This window comes from Siphateles boraxobius, unplaced genomic scaffold (assembly GCF_051911475.1).
Source record: "Siphateles boraxobius isolate OS27281-9 unplaced genomic scaffold, OSU_SipBor_1 57, whole genome shotgun sequence".
Lineage (NCBI taxonomy): Eukaryota > Metazoa > Chordata > Actinopteri > Cypriniformes > Leuciscidae > Siphateles > Siphateles boraxobius.
In genome coordinates, this window is record NW_027509183.1 from 435,647 (window position 1) to 452,503 (window position 16,857).

The window sequence follows — 16,857 nt, forward strand, 5'->3', positions numbered from 1 at the left end:
TAATGGAGAAAGGAAAAGAATTCCACATGTCTGAATTTGAAACTGTTGAAAACATCAGAATTAACTGTGATTCTCTCTGCATTTGTTTCTGTCTCAGCTGTATTACTGCAATTCCTTGAAGGACGGATGCCAGGATGGGCCGGACCCAACCTGCATCAGAGCCAGGACAGCGGGATTGTTAGAACATAACCTGAGACTCGGGAGATGGGTGAAAAGACACTTCAAGAGGCCATTAACATCTCACAATAGCTCATCACTATATAAGCATGGCCTCCCAGTATAGAACTGGAACTAAATTTACAACACAATTATTATAGATTAGATTCCACCCATCTCCTAGACACGAACACTGAACACACTCCTCCATCACTACACCCTCACATCACCATCACCTGGAATAGATTAAATCTATCCAGGCTGAACACTACACATCATGAGAAGATCACCTCACTAAAGACCTATTGTACATCTTCACACTAACAGATCCGGATAGCTTCACACATATAGGATGATAGAGCTGATCCAACGATGACATCATATGCACGATTCACGGTGAGGACGTAGAGATCTTAAGTCAGTATAAGTATTTGGGTACGATTTTTGATTCTCAACTGAAGTTTGAAAGGAACTCTGAATCAGTGGTCAAACGGGCCCAGCAGAGAGTACATTTATTGCGAAGGATAAATACGTTCGGGGTTTCTAAACCTATATTGTGCACTGTGTATTTGTCGTATATTGAGAGCCTTCTTACTTTTTCTTTCATTTGTTGGTTTGGTAACATTTCAGTGAAGGATCAAAACTGTTTAAATAACATTGTGAAAGTCTGCTCCAAAATTATTGGAATTCAAATGCGCGACCTTAACTCTCTTTGGCAGAAACGTGTTCTTCAAAAACTAAAAAGCCTGATGAATCAACATCATATTCTGGGGGATGAATTTGTCCTTATGTCATCAGGCCGGCGTTACTTGCAGCCCCCTAGAAAAGCCAACCACTATGGTAGATCATTTATTCCCTCAGGAATCAGTCTGTTAAATATTGAGCTGAGGAAATACTTATGGACTGATCTGGTTTTTGGCACTATGCACTTTAGGAGTTACGGATTTGGAACTTGATGTTTCTTTTATTTATTTATTTATTTAGTCATTTATATATATATAATCTGTATTGGACCCAGACCATATCATGTTACTCTGGTTATGCATTACAGGCTATGGCTGTGGGAATGGTTGTATTTATAGACGGTGTACTGTAGGAACTGAATTGCCCCTTGGGGATTAATAAAGCTATCTGTATCTGTATCTGTATCAGTCTAACAGAGACGCACATAGCATACTCCATTCACAACACTGACACAAAAACACTGTAATATACATATGAATGGCCACAGCCACAAATCGATGATGCAAATTATAAGCAGAGACAGACCTGCTATTCAATTTTCAAAATGTTAAAATTTTCTGAATGTTATTAGGGTGGTTGGAAAATCAGAGGGCCCCTGATTTCTCAACAAACCACTAATAACAGAAACATCATAACTAAGTAGATCGCTTTGTGTGAGCGCTTCAATCAATTACAGAATTTACAATTCAACCCTGTCATTGACTGTGACTTAGCCAACAACACACACACACACACACACACACACACACACACACACACACACACACACACACACACACACACACACACACACACACACACACACACACACACACACACACACACACACACACACACACACACACACACTCTCTCGCTCTCTCTTTTTCTCTCACACAAACTCTCACACTCACACACACACACACCCTCACACAAACACACACTCTCGCACTTGTTGCAAAGAATGAACAATCTCCATTCTTGAATACATTTAAGCATGTTCCAAGTCACTTCTTAGATTTGCATTAGTGGCTGGCATTGGAAGATTCCTGAACAAACACTGATTATTATATACATATGCATTTATTGAATAGTATTGTTGTTATTACATGACTTCTATTTGATTGCTTTGATTACACTGACCTCTTGCTGCATTTTCTTTATATAATTCAGACCAAAAAATATATATATTTAAGAATTGGATATTTAATATGAGACATCCTTACCATTCAGGACCTTGAGAAACATATGGACATTGCGTCATCACATGCTGTAGTAGGGGGCCCCGCCTTGGTAATCCTGCATAAGGGCCCAGTGTTGCTTCGTTATGCCACTGGGTGGTAGCATGTGAAGTCAAAACGCTGGTGAGTCTGCGTTTTGTCTAAAGAGAGACTACATTTTCAGAGGCTTGTGCCAGGCAATGTCGAGTGCCCAGTTTTGCTGCTCTCCGCATTTTCTTTTCTTATGGAATATGTAAAGTTTATTTTTGAGTATTTTGTTTTGTAAAATATTGTTTCTTTTTTTGTTTATTTTGTACTTCAAGTGGAGCACTTTTTTTGAGAAACCCCTTGTGAAAATAAATCACTCTGGACTGCTCTAAGCGATGTCATGCGTTTTTTAGGCCAAAACATTTTTTGTCACATACAGCAAACATCTCCTCACTATCCACTACCTGCCTGTGACTGTCCCCTGAACACACTGTAAAAAAACACGGTCTCTGTAGACATTCCAGGCTCCACAAACGGTTAACAAAAACAAACTGTAGCAACCCACGCCACGAAACATAAAAAATCAAGTTCCAATAACCGACAGGAAGGATTTGGGGGGTTTAGTGCACGTACACGTGAAGGGGGGTGTGGGGCAGTAGTGTAGCCAGAAAAGCGTCTCTGGTCGTGCTTAAGAAAAACTGGGTGTGCCGCATTTATTGTCAGATTAATGTGCAAAAAAACCTTGACCCGGCGTATCACTAACTTTACAGAATAGACTGGGCGGATGTGTAAAACTATACTTAGGCTCGGCACATAAACATAATACTATATAAAATATAACTCAGGGCTTAACATTAAGGCTTTTCATGTGCTTGTCGTTCGAACAAGCTAAATCGGTCATTCACTTGTCCAAGTAAAAAAATTACTTGTTAATAAATGTTTTTTGATTTTTTTTGCGTTGTAAATACAATTTATTCTGGAGCAATATTCTCATCAGTGGTCAGTCAGCTTTTACATATTAAAATCTGCATATTTATGACATTTTAACCTTTATAAAGAGCATTTTATAAAGAGCATCGGTTTAAATATATGCTTCATCTTTCATTTTAAATTTTTAAATTTGATAAATAAATTCAATTGAAATAAGAAACTATATGGCTGTTACCAATCAAATTAATTATTTTACACTGAAATATTACAACTGTATTAAATAATGTTATGAGATTGTTTTAAATATTTTTTGAATATACAAATAGAATGATATAGCCTACTTTTAAGCACGAAACTAAACCACCAGTAGGGGGTGGCAAAGTATGATTTCACTTTTCTAACTTTAGCTAGTGTGAAATGTTGCTGTTTGAGTTGTACAAGCTGTACATGCTGTTGTACAAGTTTAGAAAAACATTTTTATTAAGATAATTTATGAATAATTTTAAGATAAAAATAATAAAAGTAAGATTTTTATTAATAATTCTGCATCTATTTTTAGGTGTGCCAGCTGCCACTGTGTGTGGCACCGGCACACCCTGCCACACCCGTGGCTACGCCTATGTGGAGGAGAGAGAAGCATGAAGAGGGAAGTTTGAATTATATTCTCTTTAAGTTTGACAGAGGGAGGAGGGAGGGCCTTCGTTTTGTTTAACAATCCTCGAATGTCAACAAGAAGTAACGTCACCCGACATCGCTTTAGACCACCTTTAAGTAACTGCATATGTTGCCAGGGCCGGCGCTCCGCACACGCACATCACGGACTGCGCGTAGGGCACCAAGTGCTTGGGGGGGGCACCAAAAAATCTGGGTCGTGAAAAATCATCACAATAGGCTACAAGTATAAATAACAAATAAAACATGTCTAAAGCATGTTAATATACAAAAGCAATACAAAAGTAATATAGGCCTAGACCAAATTAGTCGAGAAAAAGGTGAATCTCCTGTGCCAGTCTCCCTCTGGTGCCCCCCCTTCCCCACCTCTCAGTGGTCTGTTCGATTATGCCTCAATCAATGTCAAATTTGGCAGACACCGACCTCAGAATGGTCTCGAAAAGGCACCAAGAGTCGGGGGCGGAAAAAAGGAAAAAGAAGAGTTAGCGGGATGATACTCGCGCGTCGCTTGCAGGTAAGACAATGTTTTAAATAAAAATGTTAGTTTTGTAGCGCGGGCGCCCTTGCGTCGTGTATGCATGTCCAGGGGGGCGTCGCTAGAAGTGCAAATGATCCGGGACAGGCTTTTTTAGCCCTGCATGTTTAATATTTTATTTTAACTGGGGTCCGGGGGTTTCTCCCCCGGGAAATTTTGAAACTTGGGCTGTTTAAGATGAAGTTAGTTTGTTTGAGAAGAAAAGGAAGACCGCTTAGATACGTTTTTTCGTTGTTGTTCTATGCGGATAATGCGGTCATTTTCAAGAGGTTCATAGTCCAAGGCCCAAGGGCGACATCTTTTGGTGAAACTGCAATTAGAAAAAAACCCCACAATCTCAGTGTTTGTATATTTTCATATTCACAGAGTTGTCAAATTATTAGGGCTGGGAAAAGATTAATCGCATCCAAAACAAAAGTTTGTGTCTACATGATATATCTGTGTGTGCTGTGTATAATTATTTTGTATATATAAATACACACACACATGCACGTATTTAAGAAATATTTGCATGTATATACTGTATTTATTTATATATAATTTATATTATATATACATTTAACTATTTTATATATAAATAACAAATATTTCTTAAAAAATATTTGGGGGGAGTGGGGGGGGGGGGGCACCACCACCACCACCACCACCACCACCACCACCACCACCACCAAGCATTTGTGCTTAGGGCACCCAAATGGCTAGCGCCGGCCCTGTGTTGTACTCAGGTTTCCTTTCTCCTCCCTGGCCAGGCCTCTCAGCAATACACATGATCCAGCACTCAACTGTGTATGCTTTAAACATGAGACTTGCTGCAGTTGCTAGAGTTGGTGCCTATTGTGCTGGGCAAATCTTGATTATCTGGTTTGGTTAGATTACCAAATGCCTGGAGGGATGGTGTCATAGTTATATTTGCATAGTGAATTGTGATTGGTCAGTGTCATATGTATACTGTATCTCTTCTAAAGCACTGGTAAGTCACACCTGTGTTGAAAAGCCCATACAACAACTTTTTTTTCCCATTCTTTTCACAGAAGTCATCTCTCTTCCTTCTTTCCTTCAAGTCATCTCAAGTAATCCTGAGACGCTGGCTTTTTTATGCGACGCCGAACTGCACATTTTATATCTCCTTTAATCAGGTGAGGAATTAACTGCATTAACTTAAAAAAATGTAATTTCAAAAAGTTTACATGGCTTATTTAAACCCAATAAAACTCAAGTTTTAGTTTTATTTTTTTATTAAGGCAATTATTCATTTTCAAATAGCTGTAGCTATTATGGAGGACCAGGAGTGCCACTTTAAAATAAAATGAAGATTCAATATATAAATTTAATAATTCAAACATAAAAATGTATATAAATAAATCACTTTTAAATGGACAAATTAATAGACATTTTTAAAGTTTATTTAATTCGTGTTTTTAAATGTATTGCAATAAAACCATAAAACAATAAATAAATAAAAACATTTTAAATGTATAAATAAATAGACACATTTAAAATTGTTTATTTAATTCATGTTTTTAAACGTAGATTAATAAAACAATAAAAATTACTTTAATAGATCATTTTAAAGGCACATGTTAAATCGCTTTTTTTTAAAGCATTTGGCAAACCATTTCTCTATCTATTTGCCAAATGCTTTTCTTTGTCGGAAATCCACTTATCACAAAACAACCACAATTATCCACTGCGTTTGCAACGTCTTCCCTCAACTGTGATACTCTTCTATATATAAAATGATAATCGAGAGGAGAATTTCTTCCGCAGAAATCAGCTAAAGACACAAATCATCCGCAATCCCTCTGAAAACACATTCAGATTCACCTGCCATTTTGCGTCGCTCGCCTCGGCTCGAACCTGGCTCGAACCCGTCTTCAAACTCCCGCATATGACGTATGGTCTCTCTAACTGTCCAATGACAGTGCGTGTTACATTTAAAAGTGGGAGACAGGGGAAAGGTGATTAATTGCTCCCACGTGTGTACTGTCCAATGGCATTTTTAAACTCCATTGACAAATGGATAAAGAAAAGCATTTTGGCAAACCGACAAAGAAAAGCATTGGCAAATAGATAGAGAAATGGTTTGCCAAATGCTTTAAAAAAGCGATTTAACATGTGCCTTTAAAATGATTTATTAAAGTACTTTTTATTGTTTTATTAACCTACGTTTAAAAACATGAATTAAATAAACAATTTTAAATCCGTCTATTTATTTATACATTTAAAATGTTTGTTTATTTATTTATTGTTTTATGGCTTTATTGCAATACATTTAAAAACACGAATTAAATAAACAACTTTAAAAATGTCTATTAATTTGTCCATTTAAAAGTGATTTATTTATATACATTTTTATGTTTGAATTATTAAATTGATATATTGAATCTTCATTTTATTTTTAAGTGGCACTCCTGGTCCTCCATAAGCTATTGTCTCACACAGAGCTGTGAACATATTGTAGTCATTGTATTGAGGAATTTATGTTTGTTCTTGTCTGTGAAAGCAAATTATCACTTTTTTTCAATAATTCTCTTCAGATCAGAAAATGCCAAGCACAATTTGCTCAATGCTGTATCGTCTGGGTCTAATTGTGACGGTGGGTGGTGTAATCTCTCTGATGATGTTTTTCTGGTTTCCACCCAATAAAAACTGCCCAATTACACTTCCTATACCTGAACAAAACAAGTCTCCTGAGAGCAAGAGCTCTCTTACTGTTGCAGTAGAAGACAAACCTGTTCTTCTACTATGGGTCTGGCCTGAAAATTACAGGTTTGACTTCAGTGATTGCAAAAAGTTTTACAATATCGATGGTTGTCAGTTGACGGATGATAGATCGCTCTACAGCAATGCAGACGCTGTCATAGTTTATCACAGGGGCATCAGTTGGGACTTGAGGAACCTTCCTCCATCTCCCCGTCCTCCGTTCCAGAGGTGGATTTGGTTACATTTGGAATCACCGACCAACACTCAGAAAATACCAGGACTGGAAAACCTGTTCAATCTCACTCTCAGCTACAGACAAGATGCTGATATTCCTGTACGGCTGAAATTGATCACCAGAAAGAAACCAGATGAGGAGTTTGTAATTCCCAAAAAGGACAAACTGGTGTGTTGGATTGTGAGTAACAATGCTGCCTTTACAGGGGTCGGCACAAGGAACCAGTTTTACCAAGAACTCAGCAAACACATCCAAGTGCATATGTTCGGAAAGGCTTATGCTACATTTCTTGGTTATGACGAATACTATCCTACCCTAGCAAGCTGCAAGTTTTACCTTTCCTTTGAGAACTCCATCCACAAGGACTACATCACTGAGAAGATAAATGGGCCGCTTGCTGCAGGAACCGTCCCTGTGGTTCTGGGTCCTCCCAGAAAAAACTATGAAAACTTTGTTCCCGGCGATGCCTTCATTCATGTGAATGACTTCCCAGATGCAAAGTCACTAGCAGAATATCTTCTTCAGCTGGACAAGGACGAAGAAGCATATCGCAGGTTCTTTAACTGGAGGAAATATCTCTCTCCAACTCCTCATTTAATACTACAAACCCAAGAGTTTATTCTGGCTATCTGCACTGCATGTGACCATATAGCACGACACAGAGAATATAAAGAAGCCCATGATATTTATGAGTGGTATTTCAATTAAAGAGATTTTGTTACATGATCAGGGTACCATGTACTATATGAAAGTTTATAGAATAGAATATCTTGTTACATCTGATACATCTAGAGTTTGTAACAAATTGAAGTATTTTGATGATCACTCAAAAAGTGAAGATGGTTGTAGTTCTGTTCAGATGATTTTATAATCTGGATAAATTATGAAGAAAAAAACTAAATCTTTTTGTGTTGGTTTATTGTTCTGTATTTATGAAAGATGGTGGCATGACTCCTGTTTTGTTGAGGTTCTCGGTTCTCCCTGGTTCACTTTGGTTATTATTATCTTAATAAAGTTCTCCTGCACATGGATCCTGCCTTCACTCATCTCGGAGAGCACTCGGCATAACCGGTGCTTATAAAAGGAAGTCTAAATTTCTAATTTTCTCACCACTCATTTCTTGTTAGAAAGAGTCAAAGACAAATGCACAAGTTTCGTTGATTTCACAGACCTTGTTACATTTGTTTTTTTTAGCCACATTTTCATCCCAGTAAGATGCAGGCTAGATGTCACTGTCAGGTAAACCCGCAGACCTTGATTAACTAGATCAGACATGTGCCAAAAAAAGTACAAGTTTGTTCATTGTTTGAGATTTTTCTTGCAGAACATCCGGAAAGTCAGACTGCATATCAATCATTTTTCATTGAAAGCTTCTGGTTTCCAGTGGCAAAATCGAAGGTTGGCACAGTGACAAAGTTGAAGAGTTACACTTTATGCAAATGAGCAGCAAATCAATGCAGCGACCAACAGGAGAGCAGGAAGTGAGTCAATACATTTGTTTAATGTTCCAACTGACTGTTTTGTTTTCAAACGAAAGCTATTCGTTTTTTCTTTGTCTTTACATTTATCAGATTTGTCTTTTTTAATGCCTAAAAGTCCCGCAGTGTTAAAGATTTTGATGAATTTGGTGTTAAGCAATTTTTTATTTGTCACAGTGGAACAATGAGATTTTGATGAATTTGGTGTTAAGAAATGTTTTATTTGTCACACTGGAACAATGAGCAGAATTTGTTTTCCAGATTTCCTGTTTCTAGATCAAGAATCTGTGATTTTATTATTTCTCCTTAACTTTTAAACTACAAACATTAGACTTTCAATGTTTTCACTGATTAATTTGAATGTATTTTGTAAATATAAACAAATTTTGATGGCTGTAACAAAAAAGTTGGGACAGAGGCATGTATGTTTACCACTGTCAATTCAACGTTCCTTTTAAATGCACTTTTTAATCATATGGTAATTGAGAATACTAATTGTTGCAGTTTTGCAAGTTTAATTTTTGGCCCAATATCGCCTGATACAAAACAGCTTCCAAACAGTATTTGGTCGTCATAATCTGATTCTCCTTTTCATAATGGGTCATACATTTTCAATAAGATACAGATCTGGACTGCAGGCAGTCAAGCACAGCTTCTCTACCACTGTGTTTTAGCATGGGCAGAAAAGGCCTGGCATTGTCTTGCCTCCCAGGAAAGATGTCATCTTGATGATAGTAAATGTCACTGTAGGGAAGCTCGGCTTCCCCTATAATGTTAAAAATTGAATGGTCAAATATTTACTATTGTGTTAACATTTTAATGACTAAAAATGCGTTAGAACAGGTTCATCTCGAAGACGAGTTCGTTCAGAATCAGCTTCATACAGCAGATCGGCTGAGTCGATTTCCTTCTCATACATTCCCGGAGTCACAGTGCATTTCCCTGTTGAAGCCGAGCGTCCTCTGACTTCAATGAGGCTGCTTTGAACAGTTTTTTTTTCAGTACTTCGAAACTAGATAAATTGGATATTGGATTGGATAAATCTGCATTGGATAAATTTACATTGGATTAATCTGCGATTTATCTGCGGAGCTGGACTCCGGGCTTCTGCATGATGATTGGAGGGTCTGTTGTGAATGGAGGAGTGGGCGGGGCTGGACTCCGGGCTTCTGCGTGATGATTGGAGGGTCTGTTGTGAATGGAGGAGTGGGTGGGGCTGGACTCTGGGCTTCTGCGTGATGATTGGAGGGTCTGTTGTGAATGGAGGAGTGGGCGGGGCTGGACTCCGGGCTTCTGCGTGATGATTGAAGGGTCTGTTGTGAATGGAGGAGTGGGTGGGGCTGGACTCTGGGCTTCTGCGTGATGATTGGAGGGTCTGTTGTGAATGGAGGAGTGGGTGGGGCTGGACTCTGGGCTTCTGCGTGATGATTCGAGGGTCTGTTGTGAATGGAGGAGTGGGTGGGGCTGGACTCCGGGCTTCTGCGTGATGATTTGAGGGTCTGTTGTGAATGGAGGAGTGGGTGGGGCTGGACTCTGGGCTTCTGCGTGATGATTGGAGGGTCTGTTTTGAATGGAGGAGTGGGTGGGGCTGGACTCCGGGCTTCTGTGTGATGATTGGAGGGTCTGTCCAAAGACTGCATCTCCTTTTGATTGACAGCGATTTTGTACTATAAAAAGTCGCTGACGCTGAAGCTATTCGAGCTCAGTCCCATGGTGGATTTTGCATGTGCAGTAGAAAGACAAACTGCTTCAACCTATTTCTTGGTATTTGCTTGGCGAAATTGCTAACCAATGTTCATCATACATTTCACACAATTATACACCACATTCCTTGTTTCAGTTTAACCTAATTCCCAAATTTCCTCCATCGAGTTTAATATCTTTTTTTAGATTGTTTGTTCATTCATTCATTAATACAGCTTCCCCTCTTTGAAAGACCAGCAACTGCCACTGACTTCCACATCAATGGTACCTTCACACACATGCAAGTCACCTCTACCGTTTGCACTGATGCACCTCCGTACCATGACAGATTTTTGCCTCTGCACCTGTCGCAGATGAAAGCCTGGATGGTCGTGGTCCCTTTTGTCTTTGGAACTGAGGACTCAATGTCCGTTTTTCCCAAAAACATGCTAAAACTTGGATTCAACTGACCACAGCTAGTGGTGGGTAGATTGAGGCTTCGTGGAACACTGAAACAGTTGAAGTAAATTTGTAATATTGTCGAGGCATAGATATATACACAAGATGTTGCCTTGGGGTTCTAAGCATGCGTCAAAACAGCCATCTTGGAACAGGGGTCTTGTCATTGCAAGTAGCTAGGTAACGCTGCTATCTCCGCCTGTACTTCGAATTCATGGATGATGCCGGTCTTTTGTGCTGCGTATGGATGTTCACATGAACGAAATCTAAAAACCAGACAGCAAGGGATTACATTTCACAAGTGAGAATGTGTTTTATGATATTGAATGTTACGGAATTGAACTGCCATAGCCAAAGCGACATCTAGTGTATATACATATATATATATGTTGTCGTGGCTTCGAAACAATCCCATACCAAGGTCTACATGGTGACCCCTAGTGGTCAGAACAGTTTAAATGTAACAAAAACCCGGGGAAAACATGCATGAATACACTTTTTACCTATCTATTGCAATTTGTTTTTTAAAGTACCATTTTTCAAATGCGATTATCTAATCATCTAATAAAATTAAGTGGCTATATGTTGTTTTGTCAATTATCATGGTTTGTTTTGTTTGTTCTATGAATGACTCAGCTAAACAGGCCAATAAAATACAATTAACTACCATTATTCATTTTAATTATACTAATTTAATTAAATTAGTCTAATTAAAACATCTACAAATGTATAAAACTGATCAGAGATCAGGTTAAACCCAGAGACATGAACCATTGTTCATGGTTCTCAGTGAATCCTTCATGGGTTGACACTGACAGAGATTTTCCCCCAGCGGTGAACCATTGAAATTTCTAAACGTTTCGAAACAGTTATGAGGTAATGAAGCCTCGTTTACTGGAATCACGTGACTCTGGCAGTTTCATACACGCTCCGAACCATTGATTCAGAATGGTCCTGTCCTGTGTAACGGGACAGCAGCATGTGTCCAAATTTTAATTTTAACCATTCAATTTAAACAGAAACGATCTTAAAACAGGGCTTTACTTGTAAAACGCCGAACTTACCCTTTAACTAAATGGAGGCAGATCTGAATGCCAGGTTGCAGTCAGGTGGAAGGTATTCAGTGCCACCCATGGGCGAGGCACGTGTCATAAAGAGAGACTTATTCTGGTTAAAGAAGTACACATTTAACATGTCATTGTTGTAAATAAATGCTCAACCAGAGGTGCCATGCTGGTGTACTACTTTACATTAGTCCACAATACTGTATGCAGTTGTTGAACGACGTGGTTGAACGCCACCAAGCAGTGCACAGATAAAATAGTCGATCATTTGTTCTGTGTTTAAATGATTGCGATTTACCTGATTCTGACCTAAGTCATAAACATGTCATTCATTTTATCATAGAACTTTGTTGAAACTCAGCAAATGAGTCTTTGTTGTTAAAAAAAAGCTTAGATTTCGGGAAAAAATACAATCCTTTTTTAACCTTTTGTCTTGGTAACAGGGCAACTACGCATGATTTGTAGTATAATTGCGTAAAGGGAACAGGAATTGCTGTTGTTTGTACTGGTTTGCGCTTGCAAAGATGTTCAGATAGCCATTGTTTTTTACAACCATGACAAACAACTTAAAGCGTACTGTATACTCTCGCCAAAATGTCGACATAGGGTCTTTTTGGGAATCTACCAGAGTCAAACTTTAGTTTAAAAGCATAATTAGGGTGGAAACGCCACTTTTAAGATTGACCGTATTTTCGTTTTCGCTCAATTTGAATGAGAGTGCTAGGGGCACTACTATGATAGCATCAAAATCGCCCTTTTAAAACAGCAAGACGGTTCGACACAACATGAAAATTTGCTCGAAGTATCACCAGGGCTTCTACACATGAACTCGAGCATTGAGAACATTGTTTGTGTACACAGAGTTCACTAAAAAGAAAGGTTTTGAACAACTCACTGTAGCTATTGTTGTTTCCGGGGTTGTGCCGAATTTCGAGCCCCTGCCAAATTATTACCCCCCTCGTTGAAGTTAGTACCTGATTGCCTAATCCTAACCCCACCCCTAATCCTAACCCCTCCCCCACAACCAATCCCTAAACCTACCAATGCTAGGGGGGTATTAATTTGGCGAGGGTCAAAATTCGGCACAACACCGGCTGCCGGTATTTGTCAGTCAAAAATAGTCGACCTCCGAATGCAACGTAACGGGGAGGAGAATAAAGATGCAAAGCTTCTAAAGCTTAGTTCCATATAAATTCAGGGATAATTCGTTGTTTTCTCATTAGTGAAAATAAATATTGACCTTGTAATTGAAAAAGGATATGGAGGATATCCTCTAATGGAGACCGTTCATTCCAGTGGTGTAAGTTTGTTTTAAAAACTGGGTGGGACATGCGTGTAAAAAAACAAAAAAACAAAACATTACTATGTCTAGAAATCAATTTCAATAGTAATGTTACATAGGGTTTAATTAGTCTTGTAATGAGATCTACAAATATTCTTAGTGTTGAGAATTGTCAAGTCCTCCTCCGTTACAACAGAAGGTTTTGCCCAAACTGAAAGAACAGTTTGAATGCACATTCTGTCTTTCATTACGTATGCCAAATGCTGCCAAAAGACTACAGCAATATTTAATAGATTAAACTTTTCAGTAATTTGGAATCCTATACTTTTAGTTGTTTGATGTTATGTAAAAATTCCAGTTTCATATTTGCAAAAAAAATTTGAAACAGTTACAGCTATGAGGCCTTTTTTTAGATGGATATATTTGCTTAATAATCTGTTTTATTATATTTGCTTGAGGAAAAAAAATAATTTGTATTTTCTATTTTCCTGTTAAAGAAACATTTCTGTTGTGTAAATTCTGGTTTCATATTAACTGAGCATTTAGCTACAACATAGTTACTTACAGCTATATTACATTTTCTTAAATAGTTTATATTTTGCAAATATTTTACACTGGACCAAATTCTTAATAAATAAGTTTTTAAAAAAATTATATTTCTTCTTGCTTGACTTTATTTATAAATGTGACCTTGAAGTAATCCAAAATGAATCAGATTACATTACTTTCATATTGTGGTACTTGGATTACATTACTGAATAATGAAGTAATTTGTAACTGTAAAGGAATACATTTTTAAAGTAACCTTCCCAAGGCTATGTGTGTACGCAATAAGTTGCTGTCTGCAGTTCACTTAACGGCCAGGTGTCACTATAACATGGGTTTCTAAATTCTACATATAGTCCTCTTCATGTATATTATGCAGTTTGCTCAACACATAAAGGCCCAGCGAAGTGCATTGAAATGCACAGCATTGAAATGTGTTGATGTAACTTCCACTGAAACAGGGAGACAGGGCAGGACATATCCAAAAGGTCCACTCCTTTTTTTTTAATAGCCAATAGCGTTTTGTTTATATCACAGCTCGGCCAGAGCTCTTGAGCTCGATAAAGCGGCAGTTTCTCGGCAGACAACCGTTCCTCCTACTAATCTCTTCCATATCGCTTTAAAATACAGCATTATGTGCAGCATTCAAATGGGTCCGATACGTTTTCTTGTCTGGTTGACTCGCTATCCACAAGTTTCCTACGTCCCATGAGGCATTGCGTCAAAAGTGGGCGCGACTTCCGGCTCGAAGTAAACAAGCAGGAGTTGACACTCATTCATTCATTAGTTGACCGTCATTCAAGATTTAGCAATCCAAACTTAATGATGTGGGAACACAACCTCAACGAAATTAAAAAAGGTTATATAAATGTACTTTTACCATCCGCGGTAGATGGTTGGGAGGATGACGTGAAGAAGTGGCCTCGTATCACTTATGGTAACATTTCTAGCTATTTTGTAGATTCAGTAGCCTGTGATGGTAAGGCGATGAGCAACCTGAAAAGCTCAGAGGCATATCAATATCTACACAGTGATAAAGTCGGTCGAGTGTTGTTTAAGGACGTCGGAAACGACCTTGCGTATCTAAAAACTGACATTGAGCCGAGCCAGAGTTTGCACGTAACACATCATAAGGCTTGGGTGCTAGTTTGAGTGGCAGGTGAAGTACAGACAGCGGGTTGTTCATGTATAGCAGGGCCAGGACGCTCTTGTAGTCATGCAGCAGCACTTTTGTGGAAGGTCAGTAAAGTTAGGACAATTAAGGGCACAAAATGTATTACTGTATTGTGTATTATTGTATATTTTTTATTAATTAATAAATGTACTAAACTGAAATGTTTACTGTGTGTCATTCATGTTCTGTATGTGTTGCTTCACAGTAGCCTTGATTTAAAATATTTATTTATAAAAAAATCCACACTGAATAAAAACATATTAGACACTTAGTCATTGGCTTTTGAATTTATTAATAAGAATAAATTAATGTGTCATTTGCAGATTTGGTTAACAGTTGTATTCAGAACATTTCATTAAATAAAAATAGCAATACTATACTGTGAAAGTACACACACTTCTCTCTTTTGCAGAATATTACGAGATTGAAAAATATTAAGAATTTAAATTTACACAGCAAAAACAAAATAGCTGTCTATGAAACAACAACTAAAAGAAAAGGTGTTGGTATATCAAGGCAAGGCAAGTTTATTTATATAGCACATTTCATACACAATGGTAATTCAAAGTGCTTTACATAGAAGAAATTAAAATAATCAAAACAAATTAGAATAATTACAACAGTTTAGAAAAAAAAATCAGTGCAAGTAAAAGTTGTGTATTGGTTTATACAGTTGATAAAGTTATAGAGAGAATTGAACATTTAAGCTCAAGCTGATTGTGTAAGATATGGTGTCTATGTTCTAGAAATAGGCCTAAGCTCTCCTCGCAGATTTACGAGTGCTGCACAGATTTTTAGTAATCTGTCGATTTTAGGGACAAAATGAATAGGCACAGTTTGAGAGAGAGGATCTTGTACACCTTACGACGTCTGATTGCTCGCTCAATGTGTATGCGGACATTAGCAATGCGTCTTGTGCGAGTGACCTGCTCATTTGTCAGCTGGCATTTCTTGCGCGTGAACGCTGGCATGATCAAACGAACATTCCGTTCCTCTAGCAGATCTCTGATGGTGAAGCCACGGTCCCCCATCACCTCATCTCCAGCACGCAAATGGTCGAGAAACCCAGAGTTCTGTGTGATGAATCTATCGCTACATTTGCCATCGTAAGCCTCTGAAATGTACATAACCAAACCATAGGGCGCAATTGCTACTAGATACTTGACAGTATTGTTTGCATAGTAGTCAAGTCAAGTCAAGTAATCCTCATTTATATAGCGCTTTTAACAATGTAGATTGTTTCAAAGCAGCTTTACAGAGATAAACATATAATTTAAGGTAACAGAGATTGGTTTGGTTTTATAGTGGCTCTTGAAAAATGTTTTTTCCAGCTAAAGTTAGTTCTCTTACGAGAGTATCTCTCGTACTGCGTAATATCTTACGCTATGAGGAAAACCTCTTTTCCACGAGATATTGAAGCCAAAAATTATCCTTTAATTTTAATTAATGTAAAACGCTGTGCGGCAGCGTGCAGACATAGGCAAGACGGCTCGCGCGCCTATTGGCTGCCCTGCGACAACAGCAGCAAGCCTATCGAGAGAGGCCCTGCGTGACGTGACATCCAATGGGGGTGCTTCGCGCCCATTTCGTCGCGTCCCGCCAGAATAGGCGTGGCCTTGGCCTATAAATACGCTCGACAGGCTGATACAAACTGATTTTCATCTCTTCAGCGAAGCACTACTGCATCGCTGGATCCGGAGTGAGAAGCCGCGCCGTCTGATAGTAAGCCTTCTGCGGGACGAGCCTTGGAGCCTGAAGTCGCTGGCCTTCACCTCGCCGCCTTCAGCCGCCGTACCTGCTACGCTTTCCGGCGTTAATATCCTTTTTCACTGCTAGAGTGTGTGTTCGCCGTCGCGACTCACACTCTCTCTCTCTCTCTCTCTCTCTCTCTCTTTATCTAAAAGAGCAGTCTTTTTGAAGACGCTTCGTTCCTGTGGAACTATTGCCATGGTGACTCTGAGGACTTGCCTGGCATTTTTTCTCCGAGTCTGCACTCCCGCCTGCTGTAG

The 16,857-nt window shown here is 38.6% G+C and overlaps 1 protein-coding gene across 2 annotated transcripts; it reads left to right on the forward strand.

Moving 5' to 3' along the window:
* The first annotated feature begins 5,221 nt into the window (after positions 1–5,221).
* On the forward strand, positions 5,222–11,365 carry LOC143715223 (4-galactosyl-N-acetylglucosaminide 3-alpha-L-fucosyltransferase 9-like). 2 transcript variants are annotated; one of them, XR_013195690.1, is made up of 3 exons: positions 5,222–5,360; positions 6,762–8,401; positions 8,487–11,365. XR_013195690.1 is itself a non-coding variant. In XM_077206866.1 (2 exons), the coding sequence occupies exon 2, from the start codon at positions 6,770–6,772 to the stop codon at positions 7,868–7,870; it is 1,101 nt and encodes a 366-aa protein (XP_077062981.1). In that variant the 5' UTR covers positions 5,222–5,360; positions 6,762–6,769; the 3' UTR covers positions 7,871–11,365. The 2 variants fall into 2 exon arrangements, 1 of the variants encoding a protein (XP_077062981.1); XM_077206866.1 differs by having other exon boundaries at positions 6,762–11,365.
* The last annotated feature ends 5,492 nt before the right edge of the window (positions 11,366–16,857 follow it).

Coding starts and splice junctions, on each gene's coding strand:
- LOC143715223 (XM_077206866.1), top strand. CDS start 6,770: ATGCCAAGCACAATTTGCTCAATGCTGTATCGTCTGGGTCTAATTGTG.